Source organism: Neopelma chrysocephalum, unplaced genomic scaffold, assembly GCF_003984885.1.
Source record: "Neopelma chrysocephalum unplaced genomic scaffold, ASM398488v2 Primary Assembly neopelma1_62, whole genome shotgun sequence".
NCBI classification, from domain to species: Eukaryota; Metazoa; Chordata; class Aves; order Passeriformes; family Pipridae; genus Neopelma; species Neopelma chrysocephalum.
Genome location: NW_020897719.1, coordinates 3526824 through 3545171, shown reverse-complemented (window position 1 = coordinate 3545171; position 18348 = coordinate 3526824). Strand labels below are relative to the sequence as shown.

The following is an 18348-nucleotide window of genomic DNA, read 5'->3' as shown; positions in this document are numbered from 1 at the left end:
AGCTGGAGAGAGGAGGAATTTGGAGAAGATCCCCTGTAAATCTGAACAGATGTAAGTCACATGTGAATGGTCTGTACCGACTGTGGGTGACAACATCCTGCTGGCACACAGGGTCTGATCTTTAAGTACATGAATTTGCTGTTCAATCCACTGTAATGACTCAGATGCATGAACTTGCTTATGCATGTCTTAACAAAGATAAGACAGAATAGGCATAAGCCTGTGCTGGGCATAAGATCCCATATGTAGAGGAGCTAGACAGGCAATACATCACCTGTATTGTCCAGATGCCCTGGAATGCTTGCAAAGGAGACGAATTAACAGCACACATGAAAATTATATCCTTGAAAAGGTAAGATGGCACAAACAGAAACTTAAGGTAAGAGAAATATTTATTTAAATTTGCACAATAACGAGCTTATACTGAACAAAGTCAATCAAGAAATAATAGTAAGTGCAGTAAAACAAGGAAATATTGATGACTTTTCCCATCAGAAAACATTAAGAAGCCATGCCTGTGCATCACGGGTTTTCTTTTTTGTTGGGTTTTTTTTTTTGTTCTTTTTTTTTTAACAATAACTTCTATCTTTTTTTTTCCAGCGCACATACTGTACATATCACATCTTAGCTGCTAGGTTCTTTATTCCTGAAGGCTTCATCCTTTTAGTCGAACATCTGCTAAGTTCTGTAGTAAGCAATCAAACACATTTGTGCAGTTCCAAATATGATTAGGTAAAACTGCTGCGTTCTGGTCAAGTGTTGGACTCTCAAAGCTTCAGAAGACCCTGTAAGAGCTCCTAGTTGATTTTGGATCTTGACATCATTATGTACAGCATTACAATGTGTCACTTTACACTAACGTAAACATTCTGCACAAGGATGCCAGACAGACAAATAGCCAGAAGATTTGGGCCTAACTTCAAACAAGGGTTTACACATCTGAGCTTGTCTTGAGTCCTAAAGATTTCACTCTGATTCAGGTAACTGAGTTCATCACATATCTGCACTTCAGATAGACAAAACCAACCTAATTTTAGTTTTAATTTTGAACAATTTTTGGTCTAAAGGTCTACTTCTGTGAAGGAAAATTCTTTAACCAGAAACTGCTTGTGAGAGATGGTTGTTGGTGTCACAGTTCCTGAAGGCACTGTGGATCCACTGAGCAACAGACGTGGCCATTCTAAAGAACAGAAAAACAGAAAGAAGAATTGAAACTATTTGCATTTTGTACAAAACAAGTAAATTTAACAATCTCGGCTGTTTGCAAATACCCATCAGATTTGAACATACAGACTTGGATCAGATCCATGACATTGTCATCATGTCCTTACTTTGCCCAGGGGAACAGGCTATTATGATTCCTCTAGTTGCTTGGTTTGCCATGGTCTGTGTCCCAGAGCTACAACAGTCAAACTGAAAGAAGTTGGGATCAGGGGAAGAAAAGCTCCCAGCATAAAGGTATCAGGCATCTGCTCAAGTACATAAAGCTGTTGAACAAGACAGGGCACTTGGGAGTTTTATTCAGATCAGGCAGAAGTGACTCCGGGCTTTATTTAGCCTGGAATGTTTCAAGTCAATACATCCTGGCTGTAACACCAGCAAACATTAATCCATAAACTTTTTCCTGATAGTCCAGACATTCTTCTGAGAATATTAGCAATTAAGGGAACAGATTGCCCAGGGACATCATTAAAGTACTGGAGAAATAATTTTCTGCACCTCCAATACTTCTTTTCTTCAGTCTGACTCTCACAATACAAATAAAAGCTGAGTATTATTTATAAATTACTCCAAGTACATTTAATTGACTAAACTTTGGAGGTTACAATCCTACTCTCCACCTTCTTTACTTGTGATTAGAAATGTTTTTGTAGCTAAGTCTACTTTAGCTGACACCCAGTTTTCTGAATTCTTAAAGGATTTGTGTAAACCTATTTTGCTATAGCTTGCTTAGAGAGGCTTAGACTGGAGCTTTGACCTTCCATGTGGTGCTCTGCAAGCAAAACGTAGAGTGACATAACATGAATGAGGAGCACTATACAAACGGGACACACCATTAACCTGATCTGGAGGGAGCAGGCTGCTTGCATGCAGAACTGCAATATTAAAATGCCAGCAATACGAGCAGATAGTGTATTTCAAAATGAAGACTGTTCTGTAAAGAGAATTGAGTGAGATTCGGTTTGCTTAGGGACAAAGTAGTACACCTTCACTGTTACGTAGATTCACATCTGAGTCATTAAAACTATGGAGTTTGGCAGAGTATCTGTTTTAATCTTAACTATGTTCACAATGCAGCACTGTATTTTATTAGTCTGTTTATGTGTTTACACTAAATACCAATTAGTCAATGCTTAGGGTTCAGTCTTTGCTTAACACAAAAGGGAAGACTGTAGCAGCAGGGAGGTGGCCATCATCAGAACTGATACATGCCTTCTGCATTGCCATTGATTAGCAGTACAACGAGAACACATTTCCCATCACTGAATCTAAAAAGTGATTTAGGAAAGAATCACACACCATTATTTGTTCTACAGGTGGGGAAACAGATGCAAAAGAACCTCAGCAACTTGCCCGAGCAAAAAGTAACTTCTAGCATTGCAGCTGGAGTATACCACCAGCTACAGACCCCAAAAGTACAGGTTTGTGTGTGTAAGCCTGTTTCAATATCCTTCAGGCAGCTGCTGGCTTTCTAACCATTAGCCATTCTGTCAGATTACAGCATTTTCTTCTCACCACTGACCCGTTCTGCCATCAAGACAAATGCTGACACCTACCTGGTGCATACCACTGCCCTTGAGAAAGGACTATGCCTTGATGGCAGCAGCTGCTATTGCACATAGCATGAATCAGGCTAAATGGAGAATGAAGGTGATACTTGACTGCTTCTGCTCCCTGATCACACAGAATTCTCACAGAAGGAGGTGTTGAAATTAGATTGTTTTATGAGCACCTTTTCAAAGCAGTTAATTGTACCACGTATTAGAGTTTGGGAGGCATTTTGCTTGGGAAGGACACAGAATAAAGCCCAAAATAAACTGTGAATTTCAGTAATAATTAAATAACTATGGATGAATCCTGCTGTCTCTCTCTCCTTGGCTACTGTGGAAACACATATTGTTATTCTTCAGTTGGATGGCAGAAAACAAAATTTAACTTATAGGCTTACTCTGAATGGAAACATTTATTTTAAGCTCCTTTTCTTTTGTATCCTTAAAAAGAGATGCCAGAATTCACATATGCCCATAGCCATTAATTTTTCTCCTTGGACAATGAAGTCCTTTGACTATAAAAATAGTAAATGTTCTAAACATGCTGATTATGCTATTAATTTTAAAGCATGAAAGCTATGTAGCCATATAACTAGTCTTTTTATTCTCAAAATCAATTCAATCAGTTCCAATAACACTACAGTATCACACTAAACAAGTTTCTTGTGCAAAGTCTAGGCTTAAATACCTATATTTGCATGTTTCCAAGATAGCATGGAGCTTGGAGCTCTATGATCAAACTTGAATATACTGGTGGAAAAGCAAAGACCACTACTGTCTCCATAGCACTCTGCTGTTGTCCTGCTTCTGACCTCCTAGCAATTAAATCATCCTTCTAGCACATGCAAAAGTACAATTAACTAAGCTGAACACTTTTACTGTCATCTCTGCTGCTTTAAAACAAGTGTGGACACCAACTGTTCACTGACCGGACTCAGTGCATTAATATTGATGTGCCACAGAACAAGACAGGAGAGAAGTATCTCAGCTTTATCTTTATACACTTTACCTTGCACTGGCAGAGGGTGCACTCTGTGCCATGCTTAATCCACGAAGATCCAGTGAAGCGAATGACATTGGTTTCATCCAGACATGTTTTAGTGATGTCATTGCGAATGGTGTCTGCTTGACAGGGGTCAGTAACACAGTGTGGGCAGCACTCATTCTCAGGGAGGACACTGAATTCACAGTCCACCTCTGGGCATGGCAGAGGCCAGCAGTCAACTTCTCCTTGCTGTTTTCAGAGAGAACAAAATATGATTATTAGCTCTTATTTTGTTTCATCACCCATTCCTCTGGATCAGCACTGTATTTCTAGCTAGCTAATTTTTCCCATCTGGTCCTGTTCTGAATTCAGCACAGAGAACACTGACTGTGGGAGACATAGCAGGTCAGGTGCATTTTTCTGCATGCTATTCAGGAAGTATATTAACTTACTTCCAAACACTCTGCATCAAACTGCAGCTGAAAATTCTCCATACAAGTTATGCAATACCAGATATGGGTCTGTCCTTATGAGACTCTCGTGCAAGTGACAGAAGCTATAACATGACTGCACTGCAAAAGTCCTCTGAAATCTCCAGTTTCACCTAGTTCCACTTCTATTCAGACTGTTGGTTTGCCATAGAAAGCCCTCAAATTTATTTTTGCCATGGTTACAAGTGCATTGGCTAGATTAAGGGTGTCAAGCTACCAGCAGCCCAATATAATGGGGAACACCAGTGTGTTTTCAGTGAGAGGACCTCTACCCACTTACCATCCATTTAGAATATTGTGATCGGAATAACCAAACTTCCAAGTGTAATCACACTTTCTGCATGGTGGGTTTAGTACAGCCAGGGTAAGAAAAGCTCAAAGCAGAGATTTGTGTTGAGCCAGAATATCCTGAGGTGAAATTACTGTATGCCTGATCACAAATCTAAAGACGTTTAATTATTCACATCAGTTATTGGAAGCTGGAATCAACTTCCCTTCACTCTGGACAAGGGCCAAAGCTGCAGATCAAAGAAAAGATTTCACAGAAGTCATTAATGCACATTTTTTTGGGGTAGCAGGTCCATCTCTGACCTCCAAGTTATTCAGGTAATTTGAGCACAGATTGAGTAGTCTGGATTTAAGGGGGGCAAAGAGAACAGCATGTGGCCCTAGGAAATCAGGATATTCACAAAAACTGTATCTAAGACTTTGAGCATGAGGAGTTCACTATCTCCAGAGCAGAGGCTGAAAAAAAATTCAGACACTCGTCATGGCTCCAAATCTACCTCTCTTGTTGCAGAAAGTATTGTGAAGTTAGTCTTTTACAAAATTCTCATCTGGGTCAATTTTCTTCTTCTTGAACTACATGGTGGTAAGAATGAAAGCAATCTTTGAAACCAGCCACTGCTCTTGATACTTCAATCTGTTTTTTTGCAGTGATGGACATTACAAGGACTAGACAATACACTGTCACCCCAAAAAATCCATGACTACTGAAAGAAAGCAGGCTTTAGCTATAGAAGTAGCATCTTGAAAAAAAAGAAACATCTATTGAGATACTAAACTGTAGGTTGTTTTGTTTCATTTTTAAGACACTTAATGAAGCACATGGGAATCTATTTAATTGGATTTTAGCAGTGGTAGCACTGAAAGCACAGTCTACAGAATTGGTTTCTGGCTGTTATTCATGATATCCTGACAAGCCAAAGCTGCTACATGGACTTTACATTAGCAGATAACCTGTGACAAAAGCTAGATGTTTTTTTCTTGCGATTTTTTCTGTCATAGAAACTTCCCGAGCAGCATTATGTAGAACAGTTTGTATGGAATACATGCCCAGAAAAAGGATGACAAGCTTTAATAGATGTTTTTTTTCAAAACTCATTTCACTGTTTTGAAAAATATATAGTGTATTTTTACTTTTCTGTTACTCAAAATGTCTGAATGAAAAAACAAGTTTAGTCTACCAGCATCCTTGAAATTATCAATTGGGATAATAAATACATATTTAGAATTTCCTTATACTGCTTGATCAGTCTCTGAATGTGAACACATTAATGTTGCTGTGTAGGTGCCACATCCAAATGACCTTCACTCTTTGCTAAAACAATCTTTATGATTAAATAATTTATATTATGTGTATTGTGTCAAAATGCATTTTTAACAGGAACTTGACAATACTGACAAAAATCCACGCAAACCACATTTTGATTATATACGTACTTCAGGGGAAATTAAGTGGATGCTAATGCATGAAAATTAAACTATTCACAGATCAGAATATCTCATATACTTTTTCCCTCCTGTCTCTGCTGCTGTAATCAGAAGCCTTACCAAACAGCGGCACTGCTGACAATTCTGTATCCAGGAGTCACCACTGTTATAGGAAAGCTCCCCACTCTGATGTAAACACTGACTGCTGAGCCTCGGGTCACACTCAGGACAGCAAAAGAGGTCAACGGTGGGATTTTGGCAGTCACAGACCATTCGCCGGCACATCACATATCCATTCTGTTTTTAGAAGACAGACATACAGTGATGGTAGAAATTTGCACAACTCAGCCATACTTGGGCCAAAACTTGATTTTTTGCCATGATTCTAAGACAGTAGCTCAAAAGTTTTTTCGCAGTATCTTTGTCAAAATACAATTCAAAACAAGTTAGAAACCCCAATAAACACTCATCAACTACCATAAAGTTCCCCTGTTGCCTGTTACATCCTTCATACAACCAATCTTCAGGCAGCTCTCCTCTAAGGTGGTGAAACCCAAGGGTGTCTTTCCCAAGGGTCAAATTCTAAAAGACTGTACTAAATTTGTCATTTTCATATGAAGGCTGGATGAATCTTGTTTAAACTTCAGACTATAGAGTATCATAGTATCATAGAATACCAGCGTAGAAGAGGGTACCAAGGAAGATCAATCCCTCTCTTCTGTAATTATTCACATAAGGAAAGTGATAGGTGATCTGAAATTCAACCCATATCAATGGAAGTTGAACTGCTGAAATGCTCGGGACATAGGTACCAGTGTATTGGGCCTTCATTCTCCATCAGCATTTAGCTTGGGACCAAAGTTCCCACAGCAAACAGCTGAAAAGGTGAATTACTCTGCAGATACAGAACTTACTTCTATTTATAGCCATCTGCTAGAGATACTGGTGTCAGCCTCCAACCCCAATATGTATCTAGACAGTTTCTTTGCAAGAAAATGCTGTTACTCCCACCAAGAAAACACAGATGGCATCTCTGCTAACAAAACAGTACTATTGTCTTTCTCCCGGTATCATATAATAAACTTCCCGTGGATGTTCTGCTTGTGCAGGTTAGAGAAGCTCTCCTCCATACCCTATGTAAGACACAATTTTATTTTTCTGTAGCACCACACATGCACCCGAGAAGGCAGCTACACCAGGAATTCCACTTGAATCATGATGCTCTTTCCTCGATCCCTACCACCACCTCACAGAAGCAGCTAACTCCATTTGTACTGACCTGGCATGAGCAGACAGAGCATCTGTCATTCTCCAGCACCCAAATCTGACCATTGTGCTTGATTTTTTCTTCATGGATACAGTCTCCTGTGCAGTTCTTGCCATGGGGACATCGACAGTCATACCCACCATCCAAGTTAAAGCAAACAGTGTCGTTGGCACAGCTATGCCTTCCAGTTCCACATTCATCAATATCTGCAAAAACATGCCATGCAATGCTCTTAGACCACATTCAATTAACAAAAATGTTCTTGTGGTAGTCAATATAAATGATTCTTAGCCATTAAAGCCTTCAGCTGAAAATTAATTTGTACTTCACCAGAATGGGGAGGAATAACTTACAAGTTCACAAAAAAATATTTTACAAGTCACATCAGCTTTTAAAACGTGATATTGTGAGTTTTCCTACACATCTTTCTAAGTGAATGCTACTGAGTAAGGTAGATAGAATGAAGAAATCATAAGAAGTATGCAAAAAAAATAATTCTCTGCTCCCTGAAGAGCTTTGGTTTGTGGCAACCATTCATGAGCCATGTTCAGTGAAACAAGGACAGCTTCAGAATCCTGTTTTCAAAACCTTTTGCTAGTTCTGTGTTCTGTCTAGCACATTTGAGTTTACTTGCTGAGAAGCTAATGTGAAAGATGACATATGACCTGTAAGCTCATTTAAGCAAGTACACCATGTTTTAAGTTGCATCATCTATTAGAGACCATACTTAAAGTTGCATCATTTATCAGTGTGAAAACTAGAATACTTTAATTATTCAAGTTGCAGTGATATCTATAGCTCTTGTGTCTAGAATAGAAAATAAAGAAAAAAAAATCGTGTCTCCAGTGAATAAAAATAAATTACTTCAAAACAATCATATCTCAAAGAATTCAAGAGTACCTTTAAAGATCTATTTCATCAAGGTACACACAATTACTTTGCAAGAGCCAATTCGCAGCACAAACTACCTTCTACTCAAATAGTCTTTATTTAGCTTTTTCCAGCTGTCCAAATGGAGAAAAATTATCTGGGAAAAAAGGTTCAAAAGGTCATGAAGTAAACAGATATATGCAATCGAAAGTGGAAAACAGAGCAAAGATTAGAACTATGATGACTGTAAATATCGATACACTGAGTTCAACTCTAAATACAATTTCAGAACAGTATGGCCCAAGTTCTTAATTATTAAAAAGTATTGTTATAATTAAATGTCCAACAGAGGAATATGAGACAAAATAAGCAATACGGTCATGCATGTATCTTTCACCATCAGCATAAAAACCTAATAGAACACTCAGCTTTGGGTTCAACAATGGAAATGAAACCTCCAATTCACCTCAAGCACATTCAGTTTAAAGCAAAATAACTCCATTATCATTTCAATTCCAAGTGTGGCTGCAGTGAAAAAAAAAAAAAGTAAACAAGTTGCTAACATGAATATGAATTGGAATGAAAAACAGCAAGGAAATTATTAGAATCCCATTGTACAAATAAGGAGCATTGTGGGTTTCTTTCAAATATTGTGTGCAATTACAGTGGTACCATCTTTAAAAAATTGCAAAATGACTAGGCTTATGGGAAGAATGAGAAAATTGTCATTTGAGAAAAACTGAAAAGAAATGAATTGCCCATCTCTAAAAGAACATAACAAAAAAAAATACTCCAGAGAAGATATGTTGACAGCTTTTTTTCTCCATATTGCCTAACACGCAAGACAAGGGACAGTGAATGGAACTGGAAGACAACAAATTTAAGCCTGATAAAAGGACAATATACAATTGTATATACAATTTAGTATATACAATGCATATACTAAATATGACACTCACTGCCACACTAAGAGGTGAAAAAGAATCGTATAGCCAAAAGGGTATACAGGTAGCAAGAACATTCAATTTGCAATAATAATAAATTCTGGGAGACAGACTACATTTCATGCATTAGGGCACACTTGGTACACTTATTTATATATCAGATAATCCAGAACAGGCAAGTCATCTCAGATCTCCACACCTTCTACCTCATTACCTTCTGAAGCATCTGGAGGCAGTCACTGTTGCAGTAGGGCAGAAGATAACTAGGACCGTGAACCTAATTCCATGTGGCTGTTCACATGGACCTGAATAGCTGACACATCACAGGCACGTCAGACAGGGAAACCCAGCCGAACAGTAAGGATACATTATCAGTGGAACAGACAGCCCTGCAGAGGCTGTCTAAACTCCAGACTTGAAGGTTTTTAGAAAAGTAGCTAACAGGAATGATTTGAGTGATGCTGGTCTGGGCAGAGCAGAGGGATGGAAGAGCTGCTCTCTTCATCCTCTATTTTCTCTTAAATTCATCCTGAAAGTAATATAATCTTGCAATTTAAAATTAGGATCTCTGCATACTCAGTCTAACTATTTTTAGGTTATGCAAGAAAGAGAACAGAAACATTCTATATAATATAATGATTCAGATTAACAGCAGGATTCTCTTTATCATTAAAGTATTTTTTAATAAATTACTTTCTGAAACTTGTGTTCATTTCTTTAGAACACTGTTTTGTACAAAGCTTTCACACAGTTAGTGTCATAAGCGAATAATGATACTTCTCAAAAACCTAGACACTTAACAGAATGCAGCCATATTTAATGAGATAACTGGACAAAGTTCAGATATCATGTAAAAAAGAAGAGTTTCCTTTAAACAAAAAATGCTGACCTTATAAACATTAAGTCTGCATTTGGCACTCGTATAAGTGTATTTCACAATTTTCCCGTGAGAAAAAGACTTCCGAAGTTTGTGTTTCAACACAGTAACAGTAACTGAAAATAATGGAGGTTATCATTGACTGTAGTATCAAGCTGAGCTTATCTGGCACTGAGAACTTACGAAAAATCTCAACTTTGTTTTTTTCAGTAGTTTGATTCATGAAAATAAGTGTTCTGGATAGGGCAATTTAAATATCCCTAGTCAGGATAGGGATAGCAGGAGCTATTTACATATTGATTCTAACCTAATCAGAAACAGCAGTGTGTTTATGATGCAGCAAGAGAAACACCAACTTTTCATGCATGAAACTCTCATTTGCATTATTCATCCACATCAAACTTCGAGCATTATCAGCAAAGAACTTGCACACAAATCACCCACACCAAGCAAAACTTTGTTCAGTTTCTTTACTTTGGAGTTTTAATGGATGGTGAATTATGTTACTGACAGTTTGGTTTACAGTCATAACCAGCTATGGTCAAGGTACACTGGCCCCTGCATCTTTTGTATCTGAAAAGGGAAGAGGTAGGATTACAGGTTGCATATTTCCAGCATATCTAGCCACAGAGGCATATTATTATTGCTTCCATATTGTTTCAAAACAAACCCAAAACCAAACCAAAAAACAACAACAAAAAACCCAAACAAAAATCAAACCAGCCAAACAAAAAAAAAAAACCAAACAAATAATTCACTTCAGGCTATTTACAACACATTGCTTAGGAACCAAGCAGCTTGAATGTTATGACATTAAAACATTAGGTCTCAAAGGACTTGGAGGTTTGCCTCAATAAAAAAACAGAAACGAAATGTAAGTAGTTATCTAATGCTAAATAAGGATAAGTTCTTTTTTATCTAACCTACACTAAAAATTACAGCAGCTTTGATCTGGCACATTTTGAAGGCTTTTCTATTTCTTACCATCATCTCTTGGGACAACTTAACATTGCAACAACAAAGGAGTACCATGGGGAAGAAACAGTGATACATTCTGTGTTACAGAAAGCTAGGAGTTAATTGTATCACAAATAATTTCATGTCTATGCAGGAAAAATACTGGCCTAAAGCCATACAATATGGTGACAGTACTTGGAATTACTAAACTCCATTTGCAATATTTGTGAGACTGCAGAGGCAGAAATCTCCATAAAAATGGGCATTTTAATTGCTCCACCAGGTTGTGACCCAAGGCTGTATTTAACAGATTTACTGACTGATTCTTGGAACAGATAGTCAAAGAATCCCAAAGGGAGAAAGCACTGTTTGACTTGGCCCTGAGCAGTGAGCAGGCTCAGACTCTGAATGTCTCTACTGAGCAACTACTCTGTATTGATGATGAGCAGTGACCAATGTGTGCAAGTTCAATATCCTTCAAAGAATTTAAAAGGCTATTAAAAAAATATCTCTGTGGTAGTGCTTAGATTCAAAGACAGTATTATGTTAAAATAATGAAGTTTTAAATATGAATTAAAACTAGTGACTAAAAAGATAACATTTTCAGATAGAAAGAAGATTGTTTAAAGATACCATATCATGGATACAGAGTAAATGTATGCTATACTAATTAAAAACACTTTAAAGAGGGAATACATTTCATATAGCGTAATACTTTTATTGAAAACCTTCATGACTTCCCTTGCATAACACATGCTCTTAAAGGAACTACGTGCCATGGAATAAAAGAGGTCATTGGCTCACATATTAATAGCAGGATAATTATCGAGTAATAAAAGGCAGCAACAATTGGTCAGGTTGTCACAATGGAGAGTTGTCCCAGGGAAGTTTCCCAAGAATCTGTGCCAGAATGCGTGCTGCCCAATATACTTAGTCATCATGGGAAATGGATGAACAGTGAGATGAATAAGACTGTTGATAAGAAAGAATTAAAACCAAATATTAACAGTGAAATATAGAAGTACTTTGTGATATTGACTGAGTAAACAATAATATGTCAGATTAGATTCACTTGGAAGGTGCATGGAGAAATACCCATTCAAAAATCAAATCAGTCTTTTAGATCTATTCTGGAAAGAGATCTTGGAGCTAAAATGTACAGCTCTAAAAAAGACAGCTCAATAATATTATAGACAAATCCCCCACAAACACAATATTGACAATGGCAGAGGCAAAAAATCACAATAAACTCAAAAGGAACATGAATAAGGCACAATTAGAAAGAAAAAGAACTGTGTACACCTTACTAGGAAGTGGCAAAAGGCTCAGAGACCCATTCTGATATAGCTGATGGAAAGTTGCAGCTTTCCCTCCTCTGATGAGCTATCCAGACTTCTGTGCAGGACATTCACATTACAAAACATCTCCCTCAGACATATTTCTTACCAGAATCATTCTGATATCAGTTAGACTGTCATCTATGTAAAGAAAAGATGAACATTTGTATCACTAGAAATATGCTGTTGGAAGGATGGTTAGGGAGGGTGGAGTGTGGACAGTTCTTTTTCTCTGAAGCAACTGAAGTTTCTCAGTCATCTTTGTTCTGAGGAGTAGCATTAGCTCAGCAAGGTCACAGTACCAGGACCTCTGAGTACTTTTTACTTAAGGAAAAAAAGGAAGAAGTGCATTTGCTAGGGCGCCCAAGCTCATCCTAGGAGAAAGTTTGATTTCTGTTTTTTTCTGTCCTAAGTAAATCTGTTCAAAGATCAAATGAATTGTGAATAATTTATTCATGACTTCATGGAAGCCAGGTGTCAGAGTGCTTACCAAATGTGGTAGATGAAGATGTGGACACTTCATATGCTGGTAACCCCAGCTTGAGAGAAATGTTGTTTCCTGACTAAATGTATCCAAATTGCTGTTTTATAAAATGTAATGGTCAAGTTTCTGTTTTATCAGTCCTTTTGTAAAAGATGAGAAACTTTGACAATTTTGTCCCCTTCCCACACTCCAGAATCTTTAAATACTAATGTGTCTCCTCATCTGCCTTCTGTTTGGTGATGCTTAAGTTGGGTTTCCAAATTTAGTAATGAAGCCTTAATGCCTACAGCTCTATTTGGGATGGATGGAAAAAAAAGAAGTCACTTTATTTGCTGAACTTTTATGATCATGAATAAAAGCTAAAGGATTTTAATGGAGCTTTGTGAATGCTAGTAAGATTTCCTGCTGAAGAGTAGTGATTCTTTATTTCCTGTCTCCCTTAAGTGCTATCAATAAGAAAGGTTCTGTTAAACCTAAGTGTAGGACTCCAAACTGACAGTGGCTTTCAGCTACAAGAAATTTCATGTACTAGTTAAAATACTGGATGTAATGTGAGATAAACTGAGACATCCTGACAGCTAGGAATTCCTCTGCCATGCAGATCCAGAGACATGGATGCTGGAGTGACCATTTCGGACTTTGCTCATTCATTAAGGCTGAGGAGCATACTGAGGCTTGTAATATGCCTCCATCCCTCATTATCCTGAACTGTGGAACATAGTGTTCAAGTAGAGATCCAGCCTCTGTGTTGTCAGGCAGGCTGCTCTGTCACACAGAGAAGGAAATTATTCTAATTCTGGAATCAGGATGGCAGAAGAAAAACATAAGATATTTCAGAACAGAAAACCCAAACTGTGAGTTCACACAGAGATAAACCCTTACAACCAAAAAAGATCCCTTTATGAATTGGGCATTCTGGAATGATGCTTTCCAATCCTTTCATTTGCACCTGTCTCATTTAAAGAATGTGGTACCTGCTGAGAGCGAAGATATGTTGACCTCATATTCTATATAAACAACAGCTGGTACCTGACAGATACTCTTGGTTAGTCCTAATGGGCTGCCTTAATTAGGTGAGCTATTCTTTGAATGTGGATGTATGCAAAATGTCCAACAACTGCTGAGGTATAACTTGCACTATTCTGGTACAAACCAAGACAGTTTCTCTCTTCAACTGATTTGGGAAGCTTTTAGACATCGCAGAGGACAAATTCAAAGGAATCAGGGTGTTACACAGAACTGCAGGGCAAACATTAACAGGGCCCAAACTTTCTTATTTTAGGATTTTGCTCTCAGTTGTTCCAGTTTTTTTACTGCAATGAAGCCTGAGGATGCAATATCTACTCCTTTAGCCCAGCTCTCTTTAAGAAATAGTACATGAGAGACAACCTTCAGAGCACCAATAAGACTGTTCAAAGAAACTATAAAGAAAAGCTGTCAGGGGGCAAAGAGGAAGATACCAGCTAATATACCATGCTGAATGCTATATTTACATATATATAAAATTTAAGACATCCCAAAGCCATACAGTTCTCAAATCTATACGGCTGACATTTCACTTTTCTGGAAATACAATGATGCATAACAATTTTATTTCCAAGGGAAAAACAGTAAGTGCTGGTAAGAGGTTGAAGCCCTACAGCTGCATTTCCCATAATTTCTCTTGGTAATTGTTAAAGACACCATAGGTCTGCCTAGGAGTATAATGTGAATCAGAACTATTAGCAAAGGAATCTCTAGGTCTTCCATTGCCTGCAGATACAATAAAATGTGATTATGAATTTCTGCGTCCAAGTACATTAGTCAAAATACTCAATATTCTGAGTTTTGCCAAAGAAGCAGCAGTAGCCAAGGTCAATATATGTGTAATATAGGCAATTCAGCAACTATTATTTCATTATCAAGCACTGAAAAAGTCTAATGCTACCAAGAAGCCCATGTCTAGCTAGGAATATTTAGTACGATGTCCTAAAAGGACATTTCCTGCAAAACAGGTAGGTGCAGTTTTGGTATTCTGTTAAAATAAGGTTTTTAAGGAAATGCTTGTGTACCTGTGTGATTTTAATAGAGGTGTTTCTACACGAATTTTTAAAATAAGAGGCTTTGCTGAAGGAAACAAGGAGCTGATTACGCTGACCACCAAAATGCTCTCTGTAGTACTATTGGCACATGTCCAGGGGACACAAACAGACCTAGATTTGAGGCATACCATGTAGAACAATCGAGAAAGAAAATATTTAAATCCACACTTCCTTGGCTTTTATAAGTTTTCTCCACTAAAACAGAGAACTTTCTCCAATGCAACTAAAACTTATAAAAGATGAGTCAAAATCAAGCCTATTATGCACTTTATATAAAACACTACTTTGAAGTAGTTTGCACTGTTCCTTCTACAGCTCTTGCAAGCTGAAGCACTGGCACGAGCCAGAAAGTTTCAGAGGATGCTGGTCCTGGATACAGTTGAAGGTGAGAATTGGAAGACTGAGATTTGAAATTTGAGATTAGTACGGCCTGGAATTTGCTGCCCCATTAAAGTGACTATCTAAAAGATTATCCACCAACAGCTCAATCTAATCACGTCTAACTAGGGGTTACAAAAGAAGTGACAAAAGAAAACCGTTTTCTTTGGTCTTTAAACCCAGCAGGGAAATCTCTTGCAGTGGAAAGATCTGACAGCAAAGATGAATGCTTCTGCATTACTGTGTTGTGCTACTGCAAGTTCAACTTTCCATGCTGTAATGGATTTTAGGCTGTCTCTTCATACCTTTTAGGTTTTATTTTTGTCTGAGACAACATATCACAGGCTTTAATACAACAACAAGTGATGTAATAAGACTAATCAAATATCTAATTTTCTTCGCAACCAAGGCCAGGTTGGATGGGACCCTGAGCAACCTGGTCTAGTGGAAGGTGTCCCTGCCCATAGCAGAAGGGTTGGAACTAGATGATCTCTAAGGTCCCTTCCAACCGAAGGCATTCTATAATTCTATGATCTCAAGTTGCTAAGCATTCCAATATTTGGAGCCGCAATCAATCAAACTGAAAGTGTTCCACTGTTAGTGACTAGGGTTATCAGCCATGGAGATAGTTTCCTGGCATCTCTGATTTAACTCTAATTACTTGTTGTCCTCTGGTTATGTTTAATAAAGAGCTGCTGGTGCTTTGTAGAAAAGGTCAAAGCATTCTAATAATTGCCACTTCTGTATACACATAGCGATCCCCATATTTCTTTTCCCTTGGCTTTTCATTTGCTTGGAAATTGCGGCTTGTTACTAGTTTGCTCACATCTTAACATAGTAATTTTGTATCATGTATATCTCTTGAGACAGCATGTGCCAAGGCACTATCTTCAACCCATGAGACAAGTGTTATGCTGACACTGAAGACAAAACTTGGGACATTGAGAATATTTCCATAAATGCCTGGCTGAAGTTTTTATTACCTGTGCCAGGAGCGACAGAAGTGCAATGTTATAATCAGAAGGATCACAACTTCTTCTTTGCACCTTCCTAACACCTGGACAGCTAACACTGACATTTAGTTAGTTCTTGAAAAAGTAAGCTCAACTTATGAAAGCAGTGGTTGACTCAAATTGCTGATTCCTCCTGGGATTACAGGCTTTCAGCTGTAGTGAAAATGTGTTGAAATAAAGTATTGATGATGGGCATACCAAAAAGGTCATTCTCACTCCTGGAGAACGGTCTGTGTGTCTGCCTTAGTGAAATTAATTCAACTGCTTCCCTTTGGGACAGAGGCAGCCCATCAATGTGAGTTTAAACAGCAATAAGAAAGATTACACTGTGAGCACTGAATATTTCAGACTCAAAGACAGATAGGAGAAAGGGTCATAATTTTGCCCTAAGTAGTCCATGGCAAAACTAGACTGGTTTGTTCTGTTATTTAAGAGCAGCAGCATGAAATATTTTAAGAGCTGAACAACATTCCATACTAAAATATTTGCATCTAAAAATAACTGTGTTCTTATTAACCTGCTGTTCCCTCTAACATCATTCATAAACAAGAAAACCTTCCCATCTCTTTGTGCGCCCTGTCACTCTCTTGTCCCCTATATCTTGCCCCAGCCCTAAGTCCAGTGAGCTTCCCAGTTTGTAATGTAGTTCTTCAAATTGCAGCTTTCTAGAAGCAGTCAGCCTCTGCACAGGAGAAGCACTACAGTGGTAACCAAGGTGTAGATAAGGGTCTCAGGGATGCATAATCATTTTTTGCAATGGGAAATGTTTTTATCACAGACTATTCCAGTGTACAAAGAACAAAGTGGAGGAACTGTGGTCTGGATTGAGGCCCATTTTTACATACAAAGAATGTGACATATAAACAGATTACTGTGGAGTGACAGATCACAGTGCATGCTATCAGCCCACGGGAAATCACTTATGCAAGGGACATGCACAGAAGCAGATGTAGAGCCAGAGAAACTGCATTTTAATCACCGTGTCTGACTTTACATATTATTTTAATGAATCACAGAAATGGCCACTAATGTTTCACTGCATAAGAATATTCATACTTTATATTCTTTTGCCTTTGTTGATGATGCTTATTTAGACTACAGTTGTTTTGAGTCAAGGTTTAACTTTCACTGATGCAGTGTCCAAGACCATACTTGACCAATACAATCTGAGACACTAGACATTTCTGTAATGTGAGCCATAACACTAGCCCGTGTTTTTTAGACACTAACCTTCACAGGATTCTCCACTTGGCGAAAACATCCCATTGTCATGGTAGCCATCTCTGCATTCACAGTGGTACCAACCAGGCAGGTTAATGCAATTAGCACGGCTGTCGCACTGAACAAAGCCATCTGAGCATTCATCAATATCTAAACAACAAAATAGAAGAAAATTCACACATACTGCAATATTCATCTGATGAAAGAAAAATGTCTCTGCTATTTCTGGGTTTCACAGAAGTATTTCCATTAGTAACACTTGAATTTGCAGAATTACTTGCAGTGAAATTTTGAATTGTTTCCATAAAAGGACTTGGCTAAATGTTTTGGGCCTAAAAGCAGTGGAAGTTCTGCTAATCCCAATTTACTGTTGACATATTAACAAGTCTTGTGGTCACAACACATGACAGGTAATTTGACATCTGTGTAAACTGTCCACAATATGAAGAAAGGACTTAGGTCCCAGTTCAGATAATATGTTAACCCTTTGAGTAGTGCAGGCTGCCTGATAAATAAAGATTTTTTTCTAAGGGCATACCAAAACATTAAATACTCACTTTGGTCCTTGCTTATGCTCTTGGTGACACCAATTTTAGTTACTGGGGCTTCCCTATCTTGTGGAGTTCCTGTTAACTTATACCAACTTAATACCTCTGACTCTCAACATAACTGACTGCAGACTTCTCTTCCACCATCAAAGAAAACAGCTGGGTTTCCAAACAAATGCTTTAACCGTGAGGATGAAATACAATACATTCTCCCTCTCCTGAAAATTCCTTTGGGATGTGTGTATCTTAAAAGATCAACTTTCACTGACTAAACTTTATAATAAAAATTTAGCATAGAATGTATTTTTTAATGCATCCACTAGACCCAAAATCCACCAAAGCATGTCCTAAAGACACCTGAACTCATGGACTTAGCAAAGACGTGGAGAACTCTGTGACATATTCATTTCC

The 18348-nt window shown here is 37.9% G+C and overlaps 1 protein-coding gene across 1 annotated transcript in view; it reads right to left on the bottom strand.

Annotated features, from left to right (window-relative positions):
- Positions 1-374: 374 nt before the first annotated feature.
- NELL2 (neural EGFL like 2) overlaps positions 375-18348 on the bottom strand; it is a 152252-nt gene continuing 134278 nt past the window's right edge. The window contains exons 16-20 of the mRNA XM_027682182.1: positions 17399-17539; positions 7240-7433; positions 6081-6257; positions 3781-4005; positions 375-1180 (exon numbers count right to left, since the gene is read on the bottom strand). Coding sequence (XP_027537983.1) covers positions 1130-1180; positions 3781-4005; positions 6081-6257; positions 7240-7433; positions 17399-17539 — 788 coding nt within the window. The 3' untranslated portion in view covers positions 375-1129. The remainder of the gene's footprint in view (positions 1181-3780; positions 4006-6080; positions 6258-7239; positions 7434-17398; positions 17540-18348) is intronic.